The sequence below is a fragment of the Nerophis ophidion genome, linkage group LG08 (assembly GCF_033978795.1).
Source record: "Nerophis ophidion isolate RoL-2023_Sa linkage group LG08, RoL_Noph_v1.0, whole genome shotgun sequence".
NCBI lineage: Eukaryota > Metazoa > Chordata > Actinopteri > Syngnathiformes > Syngnathidae > Nerophis > Nerophis ophidion.
Window position 1 is genome coordinate 2,100,729 of NC_084618.1, and position 16,554 is coordinate 2,117,282.

General features: G+C 38.8%; 1 protein-coding gene across 3 annotated transcripts in view; it reads right to left on the minus strand.

Annotated features, from left to right (window-relative positions):
• Positions 1-12,081, minus strand: part of LOC133557190 (alpha-N-acetylgalactosaminide alpha-2,6-sialyltransferase 1-like) — a 35,045-nt gene extending 22,964 nt beyond the window's left edge. Inside the window, exons 1-4 of one of the 3 annotated variants that reach the window (XM_061907461.1) lie at positions 11,964-12,081; positions 10,920-11,151; positions 6,164-6,446; positions 5,932-6,094 (exon numbers count right to left, since the gene is read on the minus strand). In XM_061907461.1, coding sequence (XP_061763445.1) covers positions 5,932-6,094; positions 6,164-6,446; positions 10,920-11,149 — 676 coding nt within the window. In that variant the 5' untranslated portion in view covers positions 11,150-11,151; positions 11,964-12,081. Of the gene's footprint in view, positions 1-5,931; positions 6,095-6,163; positions 6,447-10,919; positions 11,152-11,552 lie in introns of all 3 variants that reach the window. The other 2 variants (XM_061907462.1, XM_061907460.1) reach the window with 2 other exon arrangements.
• Positions 12,082-16,554: the final 4,473 nt, after the last annotated feature.

A 16,554-nucleotide genomic window follows, 5' to 3' on the forward strand; every position in this document is an offset into this window, starting at 1 on the left:
CTCATTTGTATACTCTAGCCTTTAAATAGACTCCCTTTTTAGACCAGTTGATCTGCCGTTTCTTTTCTTTTTCTTCTATGTCCCACTCTCCCTTGTGGAGGGGGTCCAGTCCGATCCGGTGGCCATGTACTGCTTGCCTGTGTATCGGCTGGGGACATCTCTGCGCTGCTGATCCGCCTCCGCTTGGGATGGTTTCCTGCTGGCTCCGCTGTGAACGGGACTCTCGCTGCTGTGTTGGATCCGCTTTGGACTGGACTCTCGCGGCTGTGTTGGATCTATTATGGATTGAACTTTCACGGTATCATGTTAGACCCGCTCGACATCCATTGCTTTCGTCCTCTCCAAGGTTCTCATAGTCATTATTGTCACCGACGTCCCACTGGGTGTGAGTTTTCCTTGCCCTTATGTGGGCCTGCCGAGGATGTCGTAGTGGTTTGTGCAGCCCTTTGAGACACTAGTGATTTAGGGCTATATAAGTAAACATTGATTGATTGATATATCAATGATGAAATATTAACATTGCAACACATGACAATACGGCCCTTTAGTTTACTAAATTGCAATTTTAAATTTCCCGCGGAGTTTCTTTTTGAAAACGTCACGGAATGATGAGGCGTGCACGTTGCAGGCGACATATTAGCCCAGCACCATTTGCGGCTAAAAGTCATCTCTTTTCATGGCGCAATTCCACAGTATTCTGGACATCTGTGTTGCTGACTCTTTTGCAATTTGTTCAATTAATAATGGAGACGTCAAAGTAGAAAGATGGAGGTGAGAAGCTTTAGCTTTAGCCACACAATCACGGTGTTTCCTTGTTTAAAATTCCCGGAGTTGAAGCTTTACTATGGATCAGAGCGGTCAAGCGAACATGGATCCCGACCACTTGTCAACTGGCAGGTTTCGGTGAGAAAATTGTGGTAAAAAGTCGCCTCTTACCGGAGATCCGCTGAGCTTGCGCCGTCCATGCAGCTGCCGTCGACTTCCCTCAGAGAGACTGGCATCAAGACACCCATGGACAAACCCCCCCGACTATCAGGTACTATTTAATCTCACTAAAACACTAGCAACACAATAGAAAGATAAAGAATATCCCAGGATTTTCGTAGTATATGTTTCTAAAAACATATACTAGTTCTTACGGTGAACAAAGAACGATGAGTCGCTAGCTGGAACCATGGCAACAGAAGGGCTAGCTCCAGCCTATCTTGCCGATTGTATTGTACCATATGTCCCGGCAAGAAATCTGCCTTCAAAAGACTCCGGCTTATTAGTGATTCCTAGAGCCCAAAAAAAGTCTGCGGGCTATAGAGCGTTTTCCGTTCGGGCTCCAGTACTCTGGAATGCCCTCCCGGTAACAGTTCGAGATGCCACCTCAGTAGAAGCATTTAAGTCTCACCTTAAAACTCATTTGTATACTCTAGCCTTTGAATAGACTCCCTTTTTAGACCAGTTGATCTGCCGCTTCTTTTCTTTTTTCTCCTATGTCCCCCCCCTCCCTTGTGGAGGGGGTCCAGTCCGATGACCATGGATGAAGTACTGGCTGTCCAGAGTCGAGACCCAGGATGGACCGCTCGCCTGTGTATCGGTTGGGGACATCTCTACGCTGCTGATCCGCCTCCGCTTGAGATGGTTTCCTGTGGACGGGACTCTCGCTGCTGTCTTGGATCCGCTTTGAACTGAACTCTCGCGGCTGTGTTGGAGCCACTATGGATTGAACTTTCACAGTATCATGTTAGACCCGCTCCACATCCATTGCTTTCGGTCCCCTAGGGGGGGTTGCCCACATCTGAGGTCCTCTCCAAGGTTTCTCATAGTTAGCATTGTCACTGGCGTCCCACTGGATGTGAGTTTTCCTTGCCCTTTTGTGGGTTCTTCCGAGGATGTTGTAGTCGTAATGATTTGTGCAGTCCTTTGAGACATTTGTGATTTGGGGCTATATAAATAAACATTGATTGATTGATTGATTGATTTTTTTACTTTATTATTTTTACTAGTCCTTCGCTATAAACATCATCATCCACTAATCTTTCATCCTCGCTCAAATCAATGGGGAAATTGTCGTTTTCTCGGTCCGAATAGCTCTTGCAGCTGGAGGCTCCCATTACAAACAATGTGAGGACGTGAGGAGCCCTCACACTTGTGATGTCATCGTCTGCTACTTCCGGTACAGGCAGGGCTTTTGTATTAGCGACTAAAAGTTGCAAACTTTATGGTGGATGTTCTCTACTAAATCCTTTCAGCAAAAATATGGCAATATGGGGAAATGATGAAGTATGACACATAGAATGGAGCTGCTATCCCCGTTTAAATAAGAACATCTCATTTCAGTAGGCCTTTAAGACTCCATTGCTTCCTGTTTTTTCACTCCCTTGTTTTGTCGCCATGGTGTTCACCTGTCTCTGATTAGTGTTTGCCCGCTCACCTGCCTCATTATTTTCTGTAGGAGGACAAACATGACACCAGCCTCCCTTACTCCGAGGCAGTATATCAGGGCCTTTACTGTTCCTAATATAGGTCAATGACATGCCATCAGCATGCCACTGTGAATTGTTTCTGTTTGCGGATGACTCGGCCCTGCTGGTATCCGGCAAGGACAAGTCACAGGTGGAAAAAAATCTTCAGTTCCGAACTGAATTTGCAACTAGCTTGCAGACAATAAGCTATCCATACACTTAGGTAAAACTGAATGCATCCTATTTGGGTCCCAAATCAACCTTAAGAAAGTCAGTGACTTGACTATAAAAGTGGATGACATTGTTATCACCAGGAAAGATGAGGTCACCTACCTAGCTTCCATTCTAGAGGCTAATCTTTCCTGTGATAAAATGGCAACCAAGGTGATCAAAAAGGTCAACCAGTTAACAAAATTTCTCTACAGAATCTCCTCTCTGATCAACAAAAGCACCATGAAGATTCTAGCGGGAACTCTCATTCAACCCTTTTTCGACTGTTCATGCACCTCCAAAACCCTCAAATCTAGACTCCAAACATCCCAGAACAATCTAGTCTGGTTACTTTTAGACCTCCCCCCCAGATCACACCTCACTCCAACCCACTTCTCCAAAGTGGGCTGGCTCAGGGTGGAGGACAGAGTCAAACAACTTGCACTGAGCCTGGTCTATAAAATCCGCTACACCTACCTGATACCAAAGTACATGTCAAACTACTTCCTTAACGTAAATGAGCGCCATAACCACAACACCAGGGGGAGCTCCACAAACCACGTTAAACCCAGATTCCCATCTAACAAAGGTCTTAACTCATTCTCTTTCTATGCCACATCAATGTGGAATGCAAGTTCATCTCTATCCTCCTTCAAAAGCGCACTAAAACAACACCTCCAGGCAACTACAACACTTTACTAATACCCTCCCCCCACCACATCCCACCTCCCGGGATTGTAAATAACCAAATGTAAAATATATAATGTATATATTTGTTCTTATGCTTTCTGTGCTCACTATGTTCACTGCTGGCTGTACATGTCCTACCAAGTCAGACCGAAACTGTTACAATGTCCATTTCTCAGATGATAAATAAAATAAATAAATAATTCAATGTATATACTATGATGATTAACTTGTGTGATGACTGTATTATGTTGATAGTATATATTTGTACCATGAATTGACTAACGTGGACCCTGACTTAAACAAGTTGAAAAACTTATTGGGGTGTTACCATTTAGTGGTCAATTGTACGGAATATGTACTGTACTGTGCAATCTACTAATAAAAGTCTCAATCAAACATACCGTATATCCTTGAATTGCCGCCGGGGCGCTCATTATTTTAAAACCTCTTCTCACTCCGGCAGTTACCAAAGGCATGCGGTAAATATAGGCCTACACTTAAAAATTTGAGTGTGATGTAAGGATACCATCATGAAAAGCACATTTAATAAAAAAAACCTTGTTATGGTCTTACCTTTACTTATAAATTAAGTTCATGCGCCGCTCCTTCTGATCAAAAGCATCGATAACTTGTTTATAGAAGTCTTCCTTATCTTTCTTCAGTTTTAAAAGTCTCTCTGTCTCCATGGAGATCTTCCTTTATTACCTCCTGCTTCGAATTGAAAGTCCAGTTTAGAAAACTGTTTTATTTTAGATATGTAATCCTCCATGTTAAAAGTGCAAGCGAGAGGAAAAAATAAAGGATCGCTGCTCACTCTTGCTGCTTGTTGTCACTTCTTCTGCAGCCGAGTAGTCGCAAGAAGGATCACTAGCGCCCTCTACCACCAGGAGGCGGGAGTCATTTATTGACTCGTATTTGACACACGCAGCTACGGTATATTAATAAAACATAGCTGCTTACTGTTCTTTTTAGCATATTCAATAGCTTGGACCTTAAATCCTACTGAATAGCTCTTAATCTTCTTCCCTTTATGCGATTTCAAACGATTGAAATCAGCCTCCTCCATTTTGAAAATGATGACAGGTGAAGTGTCACTCGTGACGTGACGAGTTTGACCCGGTGGAAATTCAAGATATGCGCTAATAAAAATCATATTTTGCGAAATGCGTTTGACCTGGTGTTAATCCTGAGCCGGCGGTTATGCTAAGCATGCGCTAATTATTTTGCGAAACGAGTTTGACCCGGCAGTAATTCTAGGCAGGCGCATACTATATACCCGGCGGCAATACAAGGAAATACGGTAATTGTTACAAATTCCACTGTTTATGCTAAACATTCTTCACAGATGAGACTATGTGGCAAGCACAGTTTTGTCCTAGAAAACCTTGAAGTCACTGTCGTTTGTTTACATGTACAACTTTCTCCGACTTTGTCCACCAAATGTTGTATACTGTGTGAATGCACAAAGGTGCGCTTTGTTGATGTTATTGACTTGTTGGAGTGCTAATCAGGCATATTTGGTCAGTGCATGACTGCAAGCTAATCGATGCTAACATGCTATTTAGGCTAGCTGTATGTACATATTGCATCATTATGCCTCATTTGTAGCTATATTTGAGCTCATTTAAATTCCTTTACTTTTTTCCTCTGTGTATCTAATTTATATTTGGATGTGTCATGACACATTATCTGATAGCTGTATGTGTGCCGTGTTGTTCCAGACCACAGCAAACGTTACCCAGCTTGCAAAGATTGTAATAATCCATTAAAATAACACAGCCTGCAGTTTTCCTTTAACTTGGGCACACACATCTAAGACCTCGCAAATTCGCATCTACCTTTTCCCACCTTCTGCGGGGCGTCCTGAGTGGCGACCCGTCAGTGCTCCTGTTCTGTAACCCTGTACAATCTTGTCTAGTCTTGAACAGGTTTGTGCTGAAAACTAATTTTGTTTGTACTTTTGTAACCACAACAAAGATCATTCCATTCCAAGTTATTTCAATTGCTGCGTTTTGGTGTCGCTTTTTACTTTTTTGAATGGTTATTATTGTTTTTGATTGATTGATTGATTGAACGTTTTATTAGTGGACTGCACAGTTCAGTACATATTCCGTACAATTGACCACTAAATGGTAACACCAGAATAAGTTTTTCAACTTGTTTAAGTCGGCGTCCACGTAAATCAATTCGTGGTAGCAATATGGTTGTTAAATTCAAGGATTTTTGTGATTTCTGATCATTTGTGAGGGCACCAAAAGGACTTGTGTGTGTGTGTGCTTGTTGTTATTTAGCTTGTTAATAAAGAGATACTCCCTCGTTACGTTTGTTTTGGATACACGGTTGCATTGCAGGGATTCCTAACGTTTTTGACCTTGAGGCTCAACTTTTCCACTACACAGAGGCCCGGGACGCCTCAAATATTTAGATTAATCTATAGAAGAAGATGGCCTGCCGTGTCCTTTATGAATAGGAACAATTAGGGACGTTTGAAGATTATTTTGTCCAACGGAGAAGCTACATGTGGCTATCACATTAATAAGGCTAACAGCGCCCCCCCCCCAAAGGAGTACATACATACCGTCGTAAGCAAAGCCCATGAAGCCATAGGGATGGTTAAAGTGGGAGAGTCTGTTCCACTCGCTCATGTTGATGTTGTCTTTGTACAGAAACAAGCGGATGTTGGGAAGAAATCCTTTCCTGAAGCTCTCATCCTGGGAATCCCTGACGGATTCTTGGCACGTCTAGATAAACAAAATAAAAATGTAGTTGTAAAATGATTCAATTCAGTCATTTCTATTCTTCTCTCTTACCGACTGTCTGGGTGCAGCATCCTGGTTGTAAACGTCGTCAAAATCCCACACTGGAGTCTTTGAGAAGTTTTTTGGCCGCAGGATGGGCATGGGGGTCTCAGGATTGGTTCCTTGCTCACTTTCCACCTTTGTGGGGCGCATTAACGTCACTGTTGAGTTGTACCTGGCTTTACTGAACACCATGGAGTTAACCTCCTGAGCCCAGCCGGTGGGATTCGTCCCGGACGAACGGCCCGTCATGACCAGATCCAATTTCCTTGAGAAAGTGGTCCAGACAGGTGGACTGAAGACAGGAGAAAAGAATGTGAAATAATGAATAGGCTCCAGCAAGGCTGTCCAAACTTTTCCACAAAGGTCAGCATTGTGGACCAATTTGGGTTAAATAGGGGCAGACTGTTTGTAATAGAGAGAAAGTCCATGTGTATTTTGTTCATAGCATTTAAGTAACTCGCCCGCTAACAGCCAAGGTCTTTAAGTTAGCGTGTTAGTCAGTTTTGAAGTGTACGCAAAAAGGTGATCAAGCACAGGACACAACACTACTTGTGGGCTTCTTTATTTGAAAAGTACAACTTGACTAGTTACTATAAACCAGACCTGGGGAAATTAAGGCGCGGGGGCTGCATTGCGGCTCATTAAGTTATTCAATTTAAAACATTTTTTAAATCTTTAAGATGGAAACTATAGCTGCCATTGTGATGTGCAGTGTTATTTTCTAATGGCCGCAAGTTTAGAACTAAAAGTATTTCAATGGTTGGAATCTGCACTTTTGCATGATATAATAGTTACTATCGTCATCTAATTAGTTACTATGCTCATCTAATTAGTTACTATGGTCATCTAATTTGTTACTATGCTCATCTAATTAGTTACTATGCTCATCTAATTAGTTACTATGCTCATCTAATTAGTTACTATCGTCATCTAATTAGTTACTATGATCATCTATTTAGTTATTATGGTCATCTAATTAGTTACTATGCTCATCTAATTAGTTACTATGCTCATCTAATTAGTTACTATGGTCATCTAATTAGTTACTATGCTCATCTAATTAGTTACTATGCTCATCTAATTAGTTACTATGGTCATCTAATTAGTTACTAAGGTCATCTATTTAGTTACTATGATCATCTATTTAGTTATTATGGTCATCTAATTAGTTACTATGCTCATCTAATTAGTTACTATGCTCATCTAATTAGTTACTATGGTCATCTAATTAGTTACTATGGTCATCTAATTAGTTACTATGCTCATCTAATTAGTTACTATGGTCATCTAATTAGTTACTATCGTCATCTAATTAGTTACTATGGTCATCTAATTAGTTACTATGCTCATCTAATTAGTTACTATGCTCATCTAATTAGTTACTATCGTCATCTAATTAGTTACTATGTTCATCTAATTAGTTACTATGCTCATCTAATTAGTTACTATGCTCATCTAATTAGTTACTATGGTCATATAATTAGTTACTCTGGTCATCTAGTTAGTTACTATGGTCATCTAATTAGTTACTATGGTCATCTAATTAGTTACTATGGTCATCTATTTAGTTACTATGGTCATCTATTTAGTTACTATGGTTATCTAATTAGTTACTATGGTCATATAATTAGTTACTATGCTCATCTAATTAGTTACTATCGTCATCTAATTAGTTACTATGCTCATCTAATTAGTTACTATGCTCATCTAATTAGTTACTATGCTCATCTAATTAGTTACTATGCTCATCTAATTAGTTACTATCGTCATCTAATTAGTTACTATGGTCATCTAATTAGTTACTATGCTCATCTAATTAGTTACTATGGTCATCTAATTAGTTACTATGCTCATCTAATTAGTTACTATGCTCATCTAATTAGTTACTATCGTCATCTAATTAGTTACTATGTGTTAGAATAATCATATATAAGTTATCACACAACTTTTATGCTTAAAGGCCGTTGCTATAGTTATTATCTATTTTGCTCTTTTCTGCTTCGTGCAAAGGCAAACAACTTATCTTCCACGGCATATGAAAGGTGGCCTCGCCACAGATGTTTTCTTTGTTATAGCCTGCTAGCAGCCAAGGACTTTAAGTACCTTAACGAAGATAAGAAGACAGCAGGCAGACAAAGCAGAGACAAGGCAATCACAAGGCCCCCAGCACATTCTGTCACGTATTGTGCGTACTGGTGCTGGAGGATGTGTGACCACTCCTTTTAGAGGCAGCCTCGGTGATGTTGACTAGGGAACTCCTGAATAAATAGAGTGCGTGAGGCTGTACATTAGAGCATGACGGGGGACTAACTGAGTGTGCTGCCCCGCATGAGCTAAATTGAACTCTTTCTCTGCCTGATTCCTTGCTTCTTGTCTCGTTTAATAGATAGTTTGGTGTTTGAACCTGACACTATGGTCATATAATTAGTTACTATGGTAATCTACAAACCCTGTTTCCATATGAGTTGGGAAATTGTGTTAGACAAAAATATAAACGGAATACAATGATTTGCAAATCATTTTTACCCCATATTCAATTGAATGCACTACAAAGACAAGATATTTGATGTTCGAACTCAAAAACTTAATTATTTTTTCGCAAGTAATAATTAACTTAGAATTTCATGGCTGCAACACGTGCCAAAGTAGTTGGGAAAGGGCATGTTCGCCACTGTGTTACATCAACTTTTCTTTTAACAACACTCAATAAACGTTTGGGAACTGAGGAAACTAATTGTTGAAGCTTTGAAAGTGGAATTATTTCCCCTTCTTGTTTTATGTAGAGCTTCAGTTGTTCAACAATCCGGGGTCTGCGCTGTCGTATTTTACGCTTCATAATGCGCCACACATTTTCCATGGGAGACAGGTCTGGACTGCAGGCAGGCCTGTCTAGTACCCACACTTTTTTTTTTACTACAAAGCCACACTGTTGTAACACATACGTTGGCATTTTCTTGCTGAAATAAGCAGGGGCCTCCATGATATTGTTGCTTGGACGGCAACATATGTTGCTCCAAAACCTGTATGTACCTTTCAGCATTAATGGTGCCTTCACAGATGTGTAAGTTACCCATGCCTTGGCCACTAATGCACCCCCATACCATCACACATGCTGGCTTTGCGCCGAGAACAATCTGAATGATTCTTTTCATCTTTGATCCGGAGGACACAACGTACACAGTTTCGCCCAAAAAACTGAAATGCGGACTCGTCAGACCACGTTTCCACTTTGCATCAGTCCATCTTAGATGAGCTTAGGGCCAGCAAAGCCGGCGGCGTTTCTGGGTGTTGTTGATAAATGGCTTTCGCTTTGCATAGTAGAGCTTTAACTTGCACTTACAGATGTAGTGACCAACTGTATTTAGTGACAGTGGTTTTCTGAAGTGTTCCTGAGCCCATGTGGTGATATCCTTTAGAGATTGATGTCGGTTATTGATACAGTGCCGTCTGAGGGATGGAAGGTCACGGTCATTCAATGTTGGTTTCCGGCCATGCCGCTTACGTGGAGTGATTTCTCCAGATTCTCTGAACCTTTTGATGATATTATGGAGCGTAGATGTTGAAATCCCTAAATTTCTTGCAATGTCACTTTGAGAAAGGTTGTTCTTAAACTGTTTGACTATTTGCTCACGCAGTTGTGGACAAAGGGGTGTACCTCGCCCCATCCTTTCTTGTGAAAGACTGAGCATTTTTTGGGAAGCTGTTCCCAAAAATCATGGCACCCATCTGTTCCCAATTAGCCTGCACACCTGTGGGATGTTCCAAATAAGTGTTGGATGAGCATTCCTCAACTTTATCAGTATTTATTGCCACCTTTCCCAACTACTTTGTCACGTGTTGCTGGCATCAAATTCTAAAGTTAATGACTATTTGCAAAAAAAAATTTTTTTTATGAGTTTGAACATCAAATATGTTGTCTTTGTAGCATATTCAACTGAATATGGCTTGAAAAGGATTTGCAAATCATTGTATTCTGTTTATATTTACATCTAACACCATTTCCCAACTCATATTGAAATGGGGTTTTTAATTAGTTACTATGGTAATTTATGTCATGGCACCAACCAGTGTGGGTGGGGAGCGTTTCCAGAGTGGCCCGCCTCAAATGTGGCTGTCAGGCACAGACATGGGAGGACATTTTTACAAGAAAGTTCTAAAGCTTAGCGATGTATCAGAGCCATTAGATTGCAAGTGTTTTTTTTGTTACCCTTCACGTTCAAATTTCGCTGTGTTTGTTGCTTTTTTGTTGCCTTTTGCTTGATTGTAAAATATGTCAATCGGGAGGGGGGGGGGGGGGTGACGCTGTCAATATTCAGTGTTTTATCGTTCATAGTTAATATTATAAGTCCCAGATTCTTTATTTCATGTACATTCTGGGTGTCTCATTCAGTAAAAAAAATTTTTAAAATTCCATTCCGTTTTTTAAGGCGGTCCGTCATACCGTTTTTAGCATTCAATCAGACATTATTGTGAGCTTTTCTACTAATGTTCCCAAAAATATGACCCAAGCACACTGTGTGTGTGTCTGTGCACATATGTGTACATACATACTTTGGACACCCCTGGTTTATATAAGAATAATGATAACCGTGATATGGAATGTTCCTATTATTTCATCCCTATGTAATCTTCTGATCTTATGACAGACTAGCTGTGGATTGCAAAAAAAAAAAAAAGGGCTGCCAGGACGCACTCTGGACACACCTTACCAACAGTATCTAGCCCTAATTGCAGCAAAAAAAAACAACAAAAAAAAGATCCTTACCTGATGTCAAAGGACAATTCTGACTGATGCACGACAAAAACCACGACGGCGAGCAGGAGGAGAAGCAGCAAATTCCAAATCCTGCACTTGGGGAAGGCCATGGCTGAAAAACCAGGAGGGTTCACCTCGCACCTGGCAGAGTGGACTTGATGTGACACCTGGTGACACCTGGTGACACCTGTCACAAGGCATTGGCCAGATGCACGCTCACACACCCACGCCATTATCATTCCTACAAAAATAAATTACAGTTGAACACTTTTTTGGCATCATTCATGAGAGCATGACGTAAATACTGCTATAGAATAAAACACAACAATAACTACAGCTGCAAGCGGCGATGGACGGGAGCGTTTAGGCTGCAGCCCCCGCGACCCCTGGATGGATTATTACAGAGAGAAAAGTTGTATACACATGTCTTCTACAGCAGACTGATCCAATGCTGCTTTTAAACAATACATACACAGTAGTCAGAGACAGTTTTAAACAATACATACACAGTAGTCAGAGACAGTTTTAAACAATACATACACAGTAGTCAGAGACAGTTTTAAACAATACATACACAGTAGTCAGAGACAGTTTTAAACAATACATACACAGTAGTCAGAGACAGTTTTAAACAATACATACACAGTAGTCAGAGACAGGGATGATATTCGAAACCGGTTTTCCCGGTTGTTCGATAAGAAAAGAGCAGAGTCCTCGGACTCGAACCCCTTTTTGATAACCGGTACCAGTTATCGAGACCACTATAGTACCAGTTATCGAGACCACTATAGTAAAGAAAAAGAGTTGTTTCTCTCTTCAAATCCGTCCCGACCAGATGTGAGACATCACAAGAAAGGACGTCACGTAGCTTAGTCATTAGGCGCAGATAAAGAAAGCAGGAAAACAACGGACGGGAAAAAGTGTTCCAAGGTGTAATAAAGTTCAAAACAAAAAACATAATCCAATGAATAACTTTACTGAGAGATTTGAGCAGGGTTCGAACACATGAGCAACACTTTTACCACCAGCATAGCAACCAGGCTAGCAACGCACCTCCTTTACGGCAGATGTCGCAACGTTCCTAAAGCTTCTTCTTCTTCTTCTTTTGTTTTTATCGCGGTTGGCAAGCAACCTTCTGGTGCGCATTACTGCCACCTACTGTAATGGAGTGTGGACCGAGGTGGATCCCTACTCAATATTCTTTTACTTAACCCAGTGTTTTTTAAATATGTGTATATTGCTTTATATCCTATGTTTTCTGAATGCAATCCTAATATATCTCCCACTTCTAACCTAATATTTTCTTTTGCTAACTCGTTCTTAAAGCAACTGCAGCACATACATATATATCAATCAATCAATCAATCAATCAATGTTTACTTATATAGCCCTAAATCACTAGTGTCTCAAAGGGCTGCACAAACCACTACGACATCCTCGGTAGGCCCACATAAGGGCAAGGAAAACTCACACCCAATCAATCCAATCCAATCCACTTTATTTATATAACACATTTAAACAACAATAACGTTTCCAAAGTGCTGCACAGCCATGTTAAAAACAATTGTAAATAAATAAATAAATAAATTAAATAAAAAAAAATTATATATATATATATATATATATATATATATATATATATATATATATATATATATATATATCAATCAATCAATCAATGTTTATTTATATAGCCCCAAATCACAAATGTCTCAAAGGACTGCACAAATCATTACGACTACAACATCCTCGGAAGAACCCACAAAAGGGCAAGGAAAACTCACACCCAGTGGGCAGGGAGAATTCACATCCAGTGGGACGCCAGTGACAATGCTGACTATGAGAAACCTTGGAGAGGACCTCGGATGTGGGCAACCCCCCCCCTCTAGGGGACCGAAAGCAATGGATGTCGAGCGGGTCTAACATGATACTGTGAAAGTTCAATCCATAGTGGCTCCAAGACAGCAGTGAGAGTCCCGTCCACAGGAAACCATCTCAAGCGGATCAGCAGCGTAGAGATGTCCCCAACCGATACAGGCGAGCGGTCCATCCTGGGTCCCGACGAGCGGTCCATCCTGGGTCTCGACTCTGGACAGTCAGTACTTCATCCATGGTCATCGGACCGGACCCCCTCCACAAGGGAGGGGGGGACATAGGAGAAAGAAAAGAAGCGGCAGATCAACTGGTCTAAAAAGGAGGTCTATTTAATATAGGTATATATGTACGTATATATGTATATAAAGGTATATACAGTATAGGTATATATATATATGTATATATATATATATTATGCCCCACCAATGACTGAATAAAAACAAAAAATAAATAAATATAAAACCAATGAAAACAATATAAAAACAAATATGATTAAAAACTATTTTAAAGGGTAAAATCAATTAAAACAGTAAAATAGAAATCAAAGTGTATAAAAACCACAGAGGACCACACAACTCACGTAGTGTTAAAAGCCAAAGAATAAAAGTGGGTCTTAAGACGAGACTTAAAAGAGTCCACTGTGGAAGCAGTTTGAACATGGAGGGGCAGAGTGTTCCAGAGCTTAGGGCCGACCACAGAGAAGGCCCTGTCTCCCCTGGTCTTAAGTCTGGTCTTGGGCACCACGAGCTGGAACTGACTCTCGAACCTCAGAGCGCGCGCAGGAATGTAAATTTGGATAAGGTCCGAGATATATTGAGGTGCCAGTCCATGTAAAGATTTAAAAACAAACAGCAATGTTTTAAATTCAATTCTAAAATGAACAGGGAGCCAGTGCAAACTCTGAAGAATTGGGGTTATATGCTGGTGTTTCCTGGCCCCTGTTTAAAGTCCTGCTGCCGCGTTCTGGACTAACTGCAACCGGGAGAGAGCTTTTTGGCTAATGCCAGCATAAAGTGCATTAAGTAGTCCAGGTGACTTCAAATAAAAGCATGCACCACTTCTTCAAAAAGGTTCAAAGATAAAAACGGTTTAACCTTTACTAAAAGACAAAGGTGATAAAAACACGATTTTAAAACGCCCTTGACTTGTTTGTCTGGTTAGTCCAGTGGGACGTCGGTGACAATGATGACTATGAGAACCTTGGAGAGGAGGAAAGCAATGGATGTCGAGCGGGTCTAACATGATACTGTGAAAATTAAATCCATAATGGATCCAACACAGCAGCGAGAGTCCCGTTCACAGCGGGGCCAGCAGGAAACCATCCCAAGCGGAGGCGGATCAACAGCGCAGAGATGTCCCCAGCCGGTACACAGGCAGGCCGTACATGGCCACCGGATCAGACCGGACCCCCTCCACAAGGGAGAGTGGGACATCGGAGAAAAAGAAAACAAACGGCAGATCAACTGGTCTAAAAAGGGAGTCTATTTAAAGGCTAGAGTATACAAATGAGTTTTAAGGTGAGACTTAAATGCTTCTACTGAGGTAGCATCTCGAACTGTTACCGGGAGGGCATTCCAGAGTACTGGAGCCCGAACGGAAAATGCTCTATAGCCCGCAGACTTTTTTTGGGCTTTGGGAATCACTAATAAGCCAGAATCTTTCTAACGCAGATTTCTTGCCGGGACATATGGTACAATACAATCGGCAAGATAGGATGGAGCTAGACCGTGTAGTATTTTATACGTAAGTAGTTAAACCTTAAAGTCACATCTTAAGTGCACAGGAAGCCAGTGCAGGTGAGCCAGTATAGGTATATATGTATGTATATATGTATATAAAGGTATATACAGTATAGGTATATATGTATGTATATATGTATATAAAGGTATATACAGTATAGGTATATATGTATGTATATATGTATATAAAGGTATATACAGTATAGGTATATAAGTATGTATATATGTATATAAAGGTATATACAGTACAGGTATATATATGTATGTATATATGTATATAAAGGTATGTACAGTATAGGTATATATGTATGTATGTATATAAAGGTATATACTGTATAGGTATATAAGTATGTATATATGTATATAAAGTATAGGTATATATGTATGTATATATGTATATAAAGGTATATACAGTATAGGTATATATGTATGTATATAAAGGTATATACAGTATAAGTATATATGTATGTATATAAAGGTATATACAGTATAGGTATATATGTATGTATATAAAGGTATATACAGTATAGGTATATATGTATGTATATAAAGGTATATACAGTATAGGTATATATGTATGTATATATGTATATATGTATATAAAGTATAGGTATATATGTATGTATATATGTATATAAAGGTATATACAGTATAGGTATATAAGTATGTATATATGTATATAAAGGTATATACAGTACAGGTATATATATGTATGTATATATGTATATAAAGGTATGTACAGTATAGGTATATATGTATGTATATATGTATATAAAGGTATATACTGTATAGGTATATAAGTATGTATATATGTATATACAGTATAGGTATATATGTATGTATATATGTATATAAAGGTATATACAGTATAGGTATATATGTATGTATATAAAGGTATATACAGTATAAGTATATATGTATGTATATAAAGGTATATACAGTATAGGTATATATGTATGTATATAAAGGTATATACAGTATAGGTATATATGTATGTATATATGTATATAAAGTATAGGTATATATGTATGTATATATGTATATAAAGGTATATACAGTATAGGTATATATGTATGTATATATGTAAATAAAGTATAGGGATATATGTATGTATATATGTATATAAAGGTATATACAGTATAGGTATATATGTATGTATATATGTATATAAAGTATAGGTATATATGTATGTATATATGTATACAAAGGTATATACAGTATAGCTATATATGTATGTATATATGTATATAAAGTATAGGTATATATGTATGTATATATGTATATAAAGGTATATACAGTATAGGTATATATGTATGTATATATGTAAATAAAGTATAGGTATATATGTATGTATATATGTATATAAAGGTATATACAGTATAGGTATATATGTATGTACATATGTATATAAAGTATAGGTATATATGTATGTATATATGTATATGAAGGTATATACAGTATAGGTATATATGTATGTATATAAATGTATATACAGTATAAGTATATATGTATGTATATAAAGGTATATACAGTATAGGTATATATGTATGTATATAAAGGTATATACAGTATAGGTATATATGTATGTTTATATGTATATATGTATATAAAGTATAGGTATATATGTATGTATATATGTATATAAAGGTATATACAGTATAGGTATATATGTATGTATATATGTATATAAAGTATAGGTATATATGTATGTATATATGTATATAAAGGTATATACAGTATAGGTATATATGTATGTATATATGTATATAAAGGTATATACAGTATAGGTATATATGTATGTATATATGTATATAAAGGTATATACAGTACAGGCGTAATATGATCAAACTTTCTTGTTCTTGTCAAAAGTCTAGCAGCCGCATTTTGTACCAACTGTAATCTTTTAATGCTAGACATGGGGAGACCCCAAAATAATACGTTACAGTAGTCGAGACGAGACGTAACAAACGCATGGATAATGATCTCGGCGTCTTTAGTGGACAGAATGGAGCGAATTTTAGCGATATTAC